Genomic DNA, 15287 nt, shown 5'->3' with positions numbered 1-15287 from the left:
CAGCCCAGCGGACGGGAGGCTCCACACCGAGCACTTCACGTCCTGATCAGTCCTCACAACAACCCTAATATGGCAGGTACTTCGTATCCCAGTTTGCGGATGAGGAAACCGAGAAATTCCAGCCCAAGCAGCCCGACGCCAGAGTCTCAATCTTAACCACAGTACAACACAGCCTCCCTCAGCCAGTCCTCCTTTAAATGGTTCCTGTGCAGAGAAGACTGGAGCCCAGCTTCAGGGTCTGCCCAGGGGGAGAGCGGCTGTCTCTCTGCCTCCCGTCCCCTCCTACCTCTGCCTCTCAGGCCAAGCCAGAATGAGGGATGCGAGGATGGAGCGGAGACTATTACAATCACTGACGTTCCAGGCACAGAGGGGGCCAGGTCAGAGCAGAACCACTGCCCTCGCCCACAAGGATCCAATGGCCCGTCAGGTCCCTTCCAATGTGGTGCATCCATGACTCTGGGAACCCAACAACTCTTGCAGCATCAGCGGTGGAGCCCCTCCTCTGACAGTTTTCTCCATTCCAGGCTCTTTTCTTTGGCTGTATCCTGCTCTCCAGGAGACGATGAATTCCCCAGGGATAGGGACTGCAGTTCCCTTTGCCTCTGTGCCCACAACCTGGCTTGGGCAGAGGAGATGCTCAATAAATAAGACATTATACTCAATGAAAATGAGTACAGTGGTGGTTGTATGTGGGTGGGCACTTCAAGGTTGCAGCAAGCATGCTCCCACTCCTGTCTCTGCATAGCTACCCTCACCCCATTTTACCCTCCCCTCAGCTCATAGCTCCTTTCCTACACACAGGGGCTACTAGTCCAAATCCACCCTAAAAGACACTCCTGGGGAAGAGAGGTGAGTGTTCTTAGGCCAGGACCTCCTCAAGGTCTTTCCTGGAGATTCCAGGGCCAGAGGTAGGTGTCTCCAAAGAGGAACCATTAAGGTTGGTAACAAGGTAAGATCCTGCCCTCCATCCAATAGAGCCACAGGGCCTACGGAGGGCCCTGCTGGGGGCACGTAGCAAGGCTGAACTCCCGAGCCCACCGGTGGGTGGACTGCAGCATCCCTACAGGGGCCACTGGAGCGAGTAATTGTGAGCTGGCTACAGAAAGGCATTTTGCAACTCAGACGAATTTCTTCTCGTTCACGATTAGGGTATGGCCCAGTGGCTGCCTCCCTGACCATAATCTCTGCTGGCACAGGCATCTCGGGGCTGGGCAGTGCAGACTGGGGAAGGAGCGCTGACCTAGAAGCTGGGATGCCTGAGTTCTCTGCCTTCTCCCCGCCACGGATTAACCATCACATCTCCGGCAGGGAGACTGGGTCCTTGGTTCCCTCATCTCTAAAGGCGTGGTTTGATTAGATCAGAACGTCCCAAAGCTAACCACATCTTAGAATTACCTGGGGATCTGCAGATCACTAGGTACCCTCTGCCACCCCGAAGAGACTGATGCGGACTGTGAGAGAGCCCCAGAATCTGTTTTTCACAGGTTCTTCCACGTGACTTTGATATAATGTCAGGTTTGGGGGATCCTACACACTAGATAATCTTATAAATCACTAGCAGCTCTTAGAAGCAAAGATTCTAGTAAATGGAATGGCCATGACAAGAGGTTTTGGTGCTGCAGGGTTTTATCAGAGGGCAAGTGATGAGTGGTTTATTTCATCATTACCGTCCATTACTATTTTTTTCCAGTTTTATTGAGATATAATTGACATACAGCATTGTATAAGGTGTACACCATGATGATTTGATTCGCATACATCATAAAATGATTATCACAAGTTTAGTGAACATGCATCATCTCATATAGACACAAGATTAAAGAAATAGAAAAAAAGTTTTTTTCCTGTGATGAGAACTCAGGATTTACTCTCTTAATAATTTTCATAGATATAAAGCCTATATAAAGCAGTATTAATTATATTTATCATGTCGCACATTATCATTATATCCCTGGTACTTATTTATCTTATTACTGGAAGTTTGTAACTTTCGACTACCTTCCTCCAATTCCCCCTCCCTCCAACCCTCCACCCCTCACACCCACCCCCTGCCTCTGGTGACCACAGATCTGATCTCTTTTTCTAGGAGCTTGTTTGTGTGTTTGTTCTGAAGTATAATTTACCTACAACACTATGTTAGTTCCTGTTACCCAACGCAGTGTTTCGATATCTCAACTTTCAATATTCCGACCATCATCATCACTATTGCTGTTATTATTTTGCCGCTGGCATTATTGTTATGGAGGGACATGCCCCCCATCTGCCTGTTTCTGTCACTAACAGGGCTCTGGCTTGGAGGGGCCCTTGCTTACCTCCAGGCTGGAGTGGAGCTGGGAGAGAGGGGAAGGGAGGAATGGGCCGTCCCTGTAGGTGGGGCCTCTTGGCCAGGGGATCTTTCTGTCTCTCTCTCCTGGGTGGAGTTTGGCTGGATGGGCTTTGGCACCCGCCTCTGGAGCTGCGAGAGGATCTTCCCATCCATGTTCCTCCCCCACTTTCAGTCTCAGTGGCCTCAGCCCTGGGGACTGCCCCTTTCTCCTCCTCCTGTCCCCATTTCCTCGCCAGGCTCCCTCAGTCCTCACCAACCCCATTCCTAAACCTCACTAATCTGCTTGTCACCCTCTGCTTCCTTGCCTCGCCCTTGCACATGCCATTCTCTCTACCTGGAATGTCACCCCCTCTCCCCACACCGATTCACATTTCTGGGCTCTTTGAAAACCCAGCCAAAACTCACCAACTTCATTTAGGCTGTGATCTGCTCAGGTCTTTCCTCTTTGTCATGTACTCATTTGCACTCGAAATAACACGATCAGAAACTGCTTTTAGACTCAGAAAAATAAGTAGAGATGATCTAAACCAGCTCTCTCATTTGATAGATGAGAGACCAACCTGAGGCCCAGAGAGGTCTTAGCTTGGCCAAGGTCACACAGTAGTGAGAGTTTTTGAAATAGTTGGCGTCACAAGAGGCTTTCAAATATTTTATGTGTTTTGTTTTATTTCCTCAATACAGTGTGATCAATATGAGGGCAGAGGCTGTGTTTTTGTTTTCATTTTTGCTTTTGTTTTTTATCTCCACTGTGGTGTGTGTGTGTGGGGGGGGCAATTGTAATAGTTCTAAAACTCAAAGTGGTACAAACTTTTGCATATGTTATTCATATGATCTCAGACCAGCCCTGTGAGGTAGGTAACCAAGGCCTTGCTATTTTACAGAGCAGGAAACTGAGACTTAGAAACGTTTGACCCAGGAAGTTAATGGCGGAACTCAAGTTCCCTGCCTCCTAGTCCCAGCCCAGGGCCCTGACACCCACGATGCTCTCCTGAGGTTCCTGGCCGGGACCTGGGGTAGCCAAGGGGGTGGCCTCTGCCGTCTTCCTCGTTCACTGTGCATTCTTCACCTTGGGGTTGAGGAGACCTTGCCTTTGGCTTTCTGCCGCTCCCCATACTGTCCCACTGCTTTCTCCTTGTGTCCCCCTGTGGCATGGTTGGCACATAGACACATACACATATATACTCAGAACTGCAGGTGTCTAGGGCAACAGACCACAGGGGAAACCACATCACCTTTGTTGACACTGGAGGGAGGTAGGGGGACAGGGAAGGAACTTGCTTAGTTCTCTCCACCTGCCTCTGCCCCCACAGTCATCTCACCTCCCAGCTCAGGCTATCTGAACTTGTAGCCATGTCCCAGCCTCTTCCTGATTTATCTATCCAATTCTGGCCCAGGAGGATATATGACCTCTTCTGTCAGATCCTAAAATCCTGGATGGGATCTGCCTAGCTGTACCCCAAAGCCACAGCCCTCAATCCTAACCAGAATACTTACATAGCTCCTCTGATCCCTACTGGGCAATGTAGCAGACAAAGGTGGGAACCAGGGATGAGAGGACAAGGCTGGGGTCGGTGAGGAAGGAAACCTGACATCTAGAATGTCACTCCTAGATGAGCGGGACCTCTAGTAACCAGGCTGCACTGGAGCGGGAGACCTGACTGCAGCTTCTGCACTGTTTTGACCTGCTAGAAGAAACTGCACAGGCTCTGAATCAGGCATATTTGGGATTAAGTCACTTACTGGTTCTATGGACTTGGGCAAATCATTTTGTCTTTCTGAGCTTTAGTTTGCTAACTAAAACAAAGGGGATAATAATGAGATATAAGTGAAAGGGCCTTGAACAGCACATGATACAAAAAAGATGCTCAGTAAATCCTAATTACCCTCCCTCCCTCCCTCCCTTCCTTCCTTCCTTCCTTCCACTTGTTACATCTGATCCCATGAAACCCTCTATGGAGTGGGGGATCTACTGCCCCTATTTATGTGGAAGTCCAAATCCTGCGCATTGGCACCTGATTCTAGGTTCAGAAACTGGAATGCAATGCCTAACCCACCCAAGGAAGTGCTGTCCCTCTGAGATCTCACCCAGGCCAGGGATCAACACCTTCTGATTGGCCTTGTGGAGAGTGTGGGGGAAGTGCGGGTTAGGCGAGGGGTTGTGGCTTCAGCTACCACATCTAGAAAACTGGGTCAGGAGTGGTCTCAGAGGCCTGAGGTTCAGACCAGAAGACTTTGGATGGAGCTTTGAACCCTGGCACGAGGAGGGCACCCAATAACACTCGTTGAGTAAATGAATGGCCTCATCACTTACTAGCTGTGTATCTTTGGTCAGGTTTCTCAACTGTTAGGAGCCTTACTTTAATCACAAGCATAACAAGGATAACTGTGAAGAATAAATGATCTAATGTTTGCCAGGGGGATGGCATAGGGCTGCCACATGGAAAATAGTCAGTAAAAGGTAGCTAAGTACGGGGAGGAGAGAAGAAGGAGAAAGAGAACGTCAAGTAGACCCCGAGCCCCAAAGAAAGCAGAAGGCGGGTGCCCTCAGGCTTTGTACTGGCCAGAGACTCAAGGAAGACGCCAGGGAGCCAAGGCAGGTCCTATGGGACTAATCTCTTCTGCCAGGTGCTTAGTTGAGCAGTCTGTGAGAGGTCTGGACTCAAGAACCTTTAAAAAAAAAAAAAAAAAGGGCTTCCCTGGTGGCGCAGTGGTTGAGAGTCCGCCTGCCGATGCAGGGGACGCAGGTTCGTGCCCCAGTCCGGGAAGATCCCACATGCCGCGGAGCAGCTGGGCCCGTGAGCCATGGCCGCTGAGCCTGCGCGTCCGGAGCCTGTGCTCCGCAACGGGAGAGGCCACAGCAGTGAGAGGCCCGTGTACTGCAAAAAAAGAAAAAGAAAAACAACAACAACAACAACAAAAAACCTCCCCATGGTAACCAGGGTAGAGGAGAGAGAGGTAGCCTGCACTCTTCTGCCTCATGTCTCTTTCCTGGAGGCTCTCTAACACATCCCAGAAAGGGACGTGGGATTTAGAAACTGGCTTAAGACTTGCCCTCTGGGTGGGGATGGGGGGATGGTAAGTAAAGGGGCAAGAGAAGGAGGGGCACAGTCCAGCTTCCTGGTTGTAGGACTCACCTGCTGTCTTTCTCTCTGCCTAGACTTCGGGGGCAGGGAGTTCTGGTGTGTGTAGAAAGCCATGTGCTGGGTAATGTGGGGACACGCAGAGGCAGGAGGAGATACCCTTTGTGCTCACACCTCCTGGAACTCAGTGATTAGGTCAAAAAGAAAAAGAAAACTCACAAACAAATCCATGAATGATGCACATGATAGACATGAGCAAACAAGGGCCTGATTTCAGTCCAGAAATAACTACGGGAGTCCTGGGGGGGGGGGGGGTGTCAGGAGGGGGCATTGTGAGGCTAAAGGAGAAAAAAAGCAGGGGAGAGGCTGGGAGTCTGAAGCAACCAAGCCATTTTTCTGGAGGCTGTGGGCAAGGAGAGGGATTCAATTAGGAAGGGGGGGGCGGTGCTGGGAAAAACACACCTGAGGTGGAAGAACATGTGTCTTTCAGAGTCAGTATGGGGAGTCATAGGGAAAAAAGGTATATTGGGGGTGTCCAGCTGGGGGATGGTCCTTGAAGGCCATGAACCTCTGTTCCAATTTAACAAATAACTCAGAGGGAGCCTGAATTCTGTGCAAGGTACTCAGCAAGACACTACAAGAAATGCACCCATGACCAAGGCCATAGCTGGGCTCAGGGGATGTCCACTCTTGAACATTCTTGGGAAGGAGGAGAGAGTTGAGACAAGTATACAGAGGGTGACGGTCAAAGTACAGGGAAAGATTGACAAGGTGCTGGAGTGGGGTCCTTCGAGGGAAGGAAAGAATCTCTCTGGCTATGGGAATCAGGGAAAGGTTCCTGGAGAAGGTGATACAGACGTTGAGGATTGGACAGATTTCAACAGGAGGAGGAAGGGGCTGGGAGGGAATGCGCTGAGCCAAAGTAGGGGAGTGGGAAAGCATGAGGACACGATGGGGAGCAGCCAGTAGCCCAGTATGGCTGAAATAATAACAGTAATCATAGCAACTAACATCAGTGAGCACTAAGTACCAGGAGGTACTGAGCAGAACAGCAGAAGGGGTGGGAAGAGAGAGAGAGATGCGTGTAGTGCGGCGCCATGCTGTAGCAGACCTTGGATGCCAGGAAAGGGGTCTGCGAGGATAAGTGAACAAGCGCAGAGGGGTTGGACCTGCCTGCTGAGTGAGCGCTGGGACCAGGAAAAGGCCTGAAGTAGGAAGCAGGAGCAACAGGTGGTGAGGCCGGAGCCGGTCTGGCGGGAGCAAGGAGTCTATGGTCATATTGGACCTTGGCACGGCCAAGCCCCCCTAGGCCACTGGGACTCTTGCTTCTAATTTGTCATGGCTCCGCCGCTGGCTCAGCCTCAATTTCTTCTTCTTCTTCTGTAGAATCCGGGACTCTGGCTTTGCAGGACCGAGGGAGGCAGGATGGGGACGGAGGGAAGCTGCGCTCTTGCCTTCTAGCAGCGAGGCCCCCAGCGCAGGAGAGCCCAGCGTTTCCGTTGCAGACCTCTCCCCTTCCCGGGAGCCGCTGTGTCTCTGACCCAGCAGATTGCCAAAGGCGACAGGGCTCATAGACTAGGCCGGGAAGCACAATGGCGAGGTCCTCAGCCCCTGACCCCTGACTCTGACCTTCTGGTCCCGCTAAAAGGGAGGGGGGGGTGCAGGGAGGGCTGCTGCGTAAAGCCAGCCCGGAGCTGAGTTTATTAGCTGAGGGAGGGCTGGAGGCGGCTGCATTCCGACTCACAGACTGGAACATTTCTGTGATCCGCTGTAATGCACTGGGAGACACTGGGCACATTGCTGAAGTTTGACTCATAGGGACCGGGAGGGGGAAAGTAGGGGGAGGGTGGTGGGGGGAGAGGAATGGGAGGAAGAGAGGAAGAGGAGAGGAGGGAAGGAAATCCCTTGAGAAATTTCTTTAAAAAAGAGAACTTTCAAAATCCGCACCACCCCCACCCCCCTTTTTCTTTTAATAGGAACAGGCTGGACCCTTCGATTCCCCTCAGCTGGCGAGGTCGGGGCGGGGGGGGGGAGGAGGTGGCAGAGGGGGAGGGCTGGGCAGTGATTCAAATCAGATCCTGGAACTTTCCTCAGGCAAGTCGTGCTTGGGGCGGGGGGCGGGGGTGTCTGTCTGGGACTCCTCGCCGGGACCGGGGGCTCCACGCGTGTCCCGCCGTCCCCCTGTGTAACTGTTGGCTGGTGGGCCGTACGTATGTGTGCTTGTGAGCGCGGGGGTCCTCCCCTGCAGAGTGTCTGTGTGAACGAGTCTGCCCCGGGTAAACATGGATGTGTGCTCGCGTACGTGGTGTCTGCGAGGGTGCGTGCGCTCAGGTATCTGAGTTTCCGGGAATTGTGCGCGGGTCGCTGCGCCGCGCGGCGGCCGGGGCTGGGCGGCAGCGCGGCATCCGCGGGCGGGTCGGGGCCGCGTCCCACGTTCCGGGTTCGGCGCTGCCTCCCCGCGAGCCGGCCGCGCGGGGTGTCCGCCGCCCGCCAGCCCGGGCGCCGCGCCGTGTCTGCGAGGTGGTGTGTCCCCGGGCCGCGAGCGCCGGCCCCCTCCCTCCCCTCCCCCTTGGCCCGCTCTCAGACTCAGATAAAGCATTTCCTTCCATTGTCATCCTACCCGGCCGGCCGGGCTGCCAGGGCCCTCCCCCTCCCGGCCCCCTCCCTTCCTCTCGCCGTCTCACAGTCGCTCCGCAGCCTCCGGCGACCGGGGGGATGTGAGGCCGGCGCCCCAGCCCCCCGCCCCGCCATGAGCCCCCCGCTCTGAGGGCCCCGGCCCCTGGATGCACAGCCCCGGCGCCGGTGAGTACTGGGCTGTCGCCCCCCGCCCGCCCCGCCCTGCGCGCGGCACCCAGCGCCGCCCGCCCGGGCTCGGGCTCCGGCTCGGGCTCCGGCTCGGGCTCCGGGCGGCCCCGCGGGCCCGGCCCGGCGTGCGCCCCCCCCGACCGTGCCCGCCCCGCCCGTCTCCGCGGGGCTCTGGCAGGCTCCCGGCCCGGGCTGGTTCCGGGGCCGGAGGGTTCGGGCCTCCAGCGGGGCGCCCACATCCGCCAGCCGCGGGGCAGCGACAGGCCCGAGGGAGGGAGTTGGAGGCCCCGGGCCGCCGGTGCGCGGCCCGGCGTCCCATCACACCCGTTTGCGGGGAGAACGGACCGGGGGACCCGGGAGTGAGGGACGGCTGCCGCGGCCCCGGGAGGGGGCGGTGCTCCGGAGCGGAAGGTTGGGAAGCGCAGGGCAAAGGGCAGGACCCATTGAGTTGGGGCCGGGCTCTTAGCCCCGGACATCAGCGCCCCCATCCCGCGAATCCCGGCCGGACCGTACTCCGACCCCTCCGCTGGGGAGAGTGTGATCCCTGGGAGGGAGGGTCTCTGACAGCGAGGTTTCTCTCAGCACCGCCCCCGCCCCCCACCTTTGCTCACCCATCAGGGTGAAGAGACACCTGTGCCCGAGTGAGCTGCGGAGGTGCCTGAGGGGCGCGGGAAGATGGTGACCGCAGGCTGTGTAGTGAGTGGTGGGGGACAGGATGTGTGCCCCCCAAGCCTGCGGTCTGTTGGTCCTGGGGAGTAAGAGCAGGCGGCAAATCTGGCAGCTGGGCTGGGCCCTGACGCCCAGAGTTTCTAGGCCTGTGGGCTGAGAGAGAGAGAGAGAGAGAGAGAGAGAGACCGACCTCTGGGGCTTGCAGGCCGCCCAGCTCCCCCTACCCCCATTTCCTTCCCTCCCGCTGCCCAGGCTACCCATTCGGATCTGACCTTGCCAGCCACGGGTGCTCCTCCCACCAAGTCCAGGCCATTCCCCGTCCCTGCCGGCTGTCCTGCATACCCCAGAGGCCTCCCCCTGCATCTGGACACTGGCTGTCTTGCTGCTGCCCATCCCTCCCCACACCCTCATTCAACATCTGCTTGAGGCCCAGCTCTGCCTGCCAGTTTCAGTGGCCCTGCTGGGGACTCAACATCTGGATTCATCAGCCTGTTCCCTGGACTTGCACCTGGATCCACGGGAACCTTCCTAAGACCCCTGCCCAGCCACTGGGCTGAAAGCAAAGAGAATGTGACTCAGTTTCCTACCTCCTAATGGGCCACCTTGGTGGCCCATTTCTCCCCCATAGCACCCCACAGGCCAGGTCCTCCAAGTGGTTTAGGCTGCCGCACACTCCTGTCCTCATACCAGCCCTCTTGGAAGCTCCTTCTCCAGCCTCTACTACACATCTCTTAGCTCCTCCTTGCTCAGCATCTCAGCCTCCCTACTCTGCTCTCTGTTCCCTCTACCCACCTGAATTAATAAGTAAGTTTCCTCCTCTGTGGAGTCACTTCTGGGGAAACTAAGGCACAAAGCAGTCTTGCTGTGTTCTTCCCAGTGAACCTGGACTGGAACCAGGTCCTGGACCTGCTGGGACTCCTCCCCTGCCTTTAGTCCCCTGATGGTTCTCATCCCTGGCTTGGCCAGACTCACAGCTGCTTCTTGGTATAACATCTGGAATGGCCCCGGGAAGTGTTCGCCCGAGGTCTCTGTGTTCCTTAGCTTGAGCCCAGGGATGGGTGTCTCTCTGGCCACCAAGTCTTAAGCTGTGATCCTGAGGCTGAGAAGGTTGCTTTCAGGTCTTGCACTGACTATTCCAAGAATCTAAACTGGTCGCTCCGCTTTTATGCTGGAGCTCAGTTTCCCCATCAGTAAAATGACCACAGAGGAGGAGATGGATCGGTGGGGGCTGTTATGCCCACCACTTCCTTCAGGAATAATGGACCTCAGCTTTCATCCTGGTCTGGGAATGAGAGTTGGAACTTTCTCTTCGTCCATCCTCTCCTCAATTCGGATATGAAGCCCTTGGAAGTGAGAAACGCATGTGTGATGGGCGTAGGAGCGGGGACCCTCCTGTAGCTGCAGGCGTCCTTGCCCAAGGCCAAAGCCTGCGTAACCCCTGGCATCTCTTTGTCTTCCTTCTCCTGACCTTTCATTTTAAGAGCTAGTAATTTTGAAGTTGGCAGGGGTCTGAGAGAAGATGAGCTAATGCAAGGCCCAGGGTCACCCAGCCAGGGAATGGCAGGCTGAGCAGGGCTGGGACCAGACCTTCTAACTCTGCCCGTGCCCGTTCTCCTGGCCTTCTTCTCCCCTGGCCTGGCTCAGGTCCTGCCCATGCCCCCTTCACGCCTCGGCCCTGACCTGTCCTCAGTCGGCGTTGAGACTGGGGCCTGTAGTGGGGTGTGGGGTATTGCTGGAAACAGGGCCGGGGTAAGGCGTGGGAGCTGGCCTCTGTCCTCCCCAAGGCTCTGGGACTGTGCGTTTATGTGTTGGATTTGTTCACTAGATGGGGCACTTCCTCTGGGGCAGGAAGCTTTGATTTCCTGTGGTGGGGATGCTGGTAGGATTAGAAGCGGGGGACTCAGCTCTGGGCCATCCCTGATGTTGTTGTTTGGAACCAAAAGGGGCAGAGTTTCTGCATAAGGCTGCTTTCCCTCACCCAGGGGAGGCAGGAAGGAGAGCATTGGTGAGGAGGCCTAGGCTAAGGCCAGAGGAGGAGGCCAAGAAGGCAATGAGATGGGGGGTGGGCAACACAGCAGGAAGCCTGGTCAGCAGGTGACCCTACCGGGTATTGTGTTTCCCTGTGATATTTCCCCCTGTTTCTGTGGCAACCTTCCCTGGGGGACCCAGGCTTTCGAGCTGCAGGAAAATGCCCCCAGACAGCCCTTTCCTTAGAGGTCTGAGTATTAGGAGGAGTCCCTCAATCTGGCCACCTCCTTTGCCATTTTGGCGCCTAGGCCCAGGGCTTGGGAATCTAGGCAAGTGGGTTGAGCGAGCACTGGGGGTCGGGGTGGGGGGCTGGGCTGGGTGGAGGCCCTTTTGCACCTCCCTGGGGGGACGGGAAAGAGAGGGCCTGCTGGACTTTGGGGAGGGCTCTGTGCCTCCCCTCATCCCATCTCCCCACTGTCCTCCAGCAGCTCTCCCCCTTCGAAGGGGGAGCTGGACTGCATGCTGCCTGGGGCAAGGGGTGGGGGGTGGCAGAGGCGGGAGGGATGTTTTCATCAGCAGAGCATAGCTCCTTTGGTCCTGGACCAGTTCCCAGAGGCAAAATAAATTCAGGATAGTGTCTGTTTAGTGTGGGTCAGCATGTGATGGGTGTGTGTGCACACTGGGTATGTGGTGGTGGGCCTGCATGTGTGCCCCTGGGCTGTGTATGTAGAGGTGGCGATCCACGTGGTGGCTCTCTGTTGGGTGTCTGGGGAACACGCACACGTGTAGTGCAGATGTGTGTCGTCTGTAGAGCTGTGCACCGTTGCAATTCGTGGCTCTGCGTGGGGTGTGTGGACACGTTTTGGGGGGACGTATGCCTGTGCAGGAGTAGCTTTTTTTTTTTTTTTTTTTTGGTGGTACGTGGGCCTCTCACTGTCGTGGCCTCTCCCGTTGCGGAGCACAGGCTCTGCGGCCATGGCTCACGGGCCCAGACGCTCCGCGGCATGTGGGATCTTCCCGGACCGGGGCACGAACCCGTGTCCCCTGCATCGGCAGGCGGACTCTCAACCACTGCGCCACCAGGGGAGCCCAGGAGTGGCTTTTTTAATGGAAGTCCAGGTATCTGCTGGAAAGCGTTTTCATCCCTCCTCAAATGCCGGTTCCTGGAGCATTTGCTTTAGAGTCACCTGGGAATGTATTAAAAATAAAGATCTTCAGGCCCCATTTCAGATAGACTCAGAGTCTGCAGGGGTTGGGCCTAGGAATCTGGAGTTTGACATGCGCTTCAGTGAGCCGGTGCAAAGCCATGTTTGAGGACCGCCAATCTCTTCATATTTTCTTTTGAGGAAACTGAGACCCACAGAAGGTATGTGGTTTGTCCAAGGACACAGGGATATTAAGAGGAAAAACCAGGACAAAATTCAAGCCTTTCAAGACCAGTCCAGGACCCACCCATGCGTCCCCTGCGGTGTACATGTCCATACTCAGCGTGATGCCGTGGACCACATGGGACTGGTGCGGATGCTCACTGGGCCTTGACCTTTTCCCTGGGGTCCCGGGCTTCCTGACCTTGCTCTTCCTGTTAGATCCTGCTTCCTCCTCCCTGGGGAAATCCTGGAACTGTTGCTCGTCAGTCCTAAAAGTGAGGTTGGCAACCAGAAGGCCCCCTGTACTGAGCCAGGCATTCAGCTATTTAGTTACTCATTGGATGCTTACTGAGCCTTGCTGTGTGCCAGGTCCCAGGCACAGATACACAGTGAACACAGAGGCAGGGCATCTGCCCTCAGGGAACTTCCACTCTAGTGGAGGAGACAGTAAGACAAGTAGGCAAGTAAAGAAATGAGTATATACACCTAGTTACCCATTGCGCTAAACCCTAAGAAGGAAATGAACTAGGTGCCGCGATAGAGAATAACAAGGTGGCACTAACTTAGACAGGGCGGCCAGCGGAGGCCTGCTTGAGAAGTGACATCGATGCCTGCTCTCACCCACCACCCCCCCCCACAGACTAGAAGTGAGCCCTCAGAGCTTCTGAGCCATTCTTGGCAACCGCCTGGGTCCAGGTGAGAGACCTGGGCTGAGTGCTGGCAGGGGACTGGAGCGCAATCTCCAGCCTTCTGCCTGGCGGGGAACAGCAGGGTCTCGGCTGCTCAAGCCATCCCCAGAGGCTGGCAGAAGGGGCGAGGAGGAGGGAGAGCTGGACAGGGCTGGACCCAGCCTGCTTCGGTGCCTGGGGGCGCAGCCTCTTCCCCGTCGTGGGGCCGAGTCCAGGGCCCTGTCTACATGTCGGGGGTTGGGAAGGCGGCAGCCTCTCTCAAGTGCCAGCCCATTCCTGACCCTCCTGCCTCACCTTCCTCCCACTTCGTTCCCTTCCTCCCCATCTCCCCACCCTACAACTCCAGTGCCAAGTCCCTCCTCTCTTGGTCTAGCCTGGCTGCCTCTGTGGCCACTGGGATTTATTTACCTGGCTCAGGAATCACCGGGGGCGGGGGGGGGGGGGTGGGTCAAGGCTTAGAGAGGAGCTGGGCCCTGGAAGAGAGGACACACCAGAAAGAAGGGCTGGGGCAGGGGCCAGCGAGGACAGGGCAAAGGGAGGGCCGAGGCTGGCCGAGCGGGGGGCCGGGGCAGGAGAGAGGGAGCAGAGGAGATCTTTGGCTGGGCGCTCCAGAGCTTCTCCTGGGCCCTTGGAATCTGCTCCTCAAACTGGGTGAGCCTCTGAGCGGGGGGCTTGGGAGGTGTTGGGTGGGGGCAGCAGATGACAGCTAGAAGGCAGTGCCCCCCCTGGTCCCCCGGCAGCCCCACCTCTTCACCCCCGTCTCAGGAGGTTCACTTTCACATCAGCAAGCAGCCTTGAGACCCTCTCACCTCCAGGCTCTTCTCGTGGTAGCTCTTCCCTGGGGCCCCAGAGCTGGCGGCTGCAGGATGGTCGGGCCCTTTGCTCAGAGAGCTGAATATCAGCGGGGCCCTCACGTGAGAGAAGAGGCCCCGTCTGGCCTCCCACCCTCCAACCCGCTGCCTGGAGTCTTTCAACCCTGGCCTCCTTTAGGCTGCTGGGTGCAGCCACCCCCTGGACTCCTGTGTCTCCCAGGCCTTCTGCCCAGGATGGGGAGGGGACATCCCATGAGGAGGGCCCTGGGCTAAACTCACCATCCCCACCCCTTCACCAGCCACTTCCTTTTTTCCCCATGTTGCCTGCAGGGATTGGAAACCCTGGTGGGCAGAGACCCTGGGCTTTCAGGGCGAGCCTGGTGCCCTGGAGGGAATGAGGGAGACCCCATCTCTCTTCGGGAGTCCACCTCAGCTCTCTTGCACCCCGAGGAGGCCAGCTCTGGCTCCTGCAGCGCCCCCCCTCCCCCCAGCCCTGGAAGTCCCATTCCTCCCTCCCCCGCTGCCAGGATGACAGGGAGAAGCGGGGCAGGCGGGGAGCCACAGGTTCGGAAAGCGTCGGGGTGGGGGAATTCGGCGACGGGCCGTAACTGTCTTGTTTTGCTCGCCCCACAAACCTGCACGGGCATCCGCTGCGCCCTCCTGGGCGTTCAAGTTGTGGAACTGCTCTCAGAATGACGGGCTGGTAGCACCCGGTTGGGGCAGGGGGTGGGGGTGGGGTGAAGGGGGGAGCCCCAGGCCAGGGGGAGCTGGAGGGTTAAAAATAGCAACAGCCGGGTTTCGGTTAGCAAATGTGGAGGCGGGGAGCTGGAGGCGGGGCAGGCGGCAGGCCGTGTTTGCCCGCAGATCAGGGCTGTGTTTCCCCTGGGTCCCAGGAGTGAGTCACGGTGGAGTCGGTGGAGTAGCTGATGAGGTGCTGGCACAGCACCCCACCCCCACCGGGCGAGGGGCTGGGCGCAGGCTTCATCTCCGGAGTGCTAGAGGCTGTGCATCTCCCTTCCAGGCCTTCAGAGCCATCTTGAGAGTTGGGCCAAGGAGATTGTGTGATAGAGGGGAGGGAAGAAGCTTGCCGTTCTCATACCAAAGACCTGGGTTTGAATCCCAGCTGAATGGCTCTGGGACCTCGTGCAAGGCTGCCACGGGCTCTGAGACTTGATTTCCTGGTCTTTCACGTGGGGATTTGCTCACATGCGCGTGTTAACTCTCGGTGGATTCTAACGCACCCTACAGATGTGAACGGTCACCCTCGACTCTCCTGTGCCCATTGCAGAGCTTGGCAGAAGGGCCTTCCGAGTGAGGACACAGAGGGAGGAATGTGGCAGTGTCCCCGTTTCTCCTGCAAACCACTAAGTGTAACCTTGGGCACACGGCTCTCTGTGCCTCAGTTTCTCCATCTCTGTAATATGAAAATAATCATAGTTTCAAGCTCCTGGAGTTGTTCTCAAGATTAAAGTAAGTAAGGTTAGCACCGTGTCTGGTATGAAGTCAGTACACACAGAGTATTATCACTGTTATTGATGTTATTGTTCGTATTTTTGAAGGTCAGGGATAGG

General features: G+C 56.6%; 1 protein-coding gene across 1 annotated transcript in view; it reads left to right on the top strand.

Annotated features, from left to right (window-relative positions):
* The first annotated feature begins 8115 nt into the window (after positions 1-8115).
* HDAC7 (histone deacetylase 7) overlaps positions 8116-15287 on the top strand; it is a 35227-nt gene continuing 28055 nt past the window's right edge. The window contains exon 1 of the mRNA XM_082849905.1: positions 8116-8208. Coding sequence (XP_082706031.1) covers positions 8190-8208 — 19 coding nt within the window. The 5' untranslated portion in view covers positions 8116-8189. The remainder of the gene's footprint in view (positions 8209-15287) is intronic.

Source organism: Leucopleurus acutus, assembly GCF_964270905.1.
Source record: "Leucopleurus acutus genome assembly, chromosome: 11".
Classification (NCBI taxonomy): Eukaryota; Metazoa; Chordata; class Mammalia; order Artiodactyla; family Delphinidae; genus Leucopleurus; species Leucopleurus acutus.
This window is presented reverse-complemented; position numbering and strand designations above follow the sequence as displayed.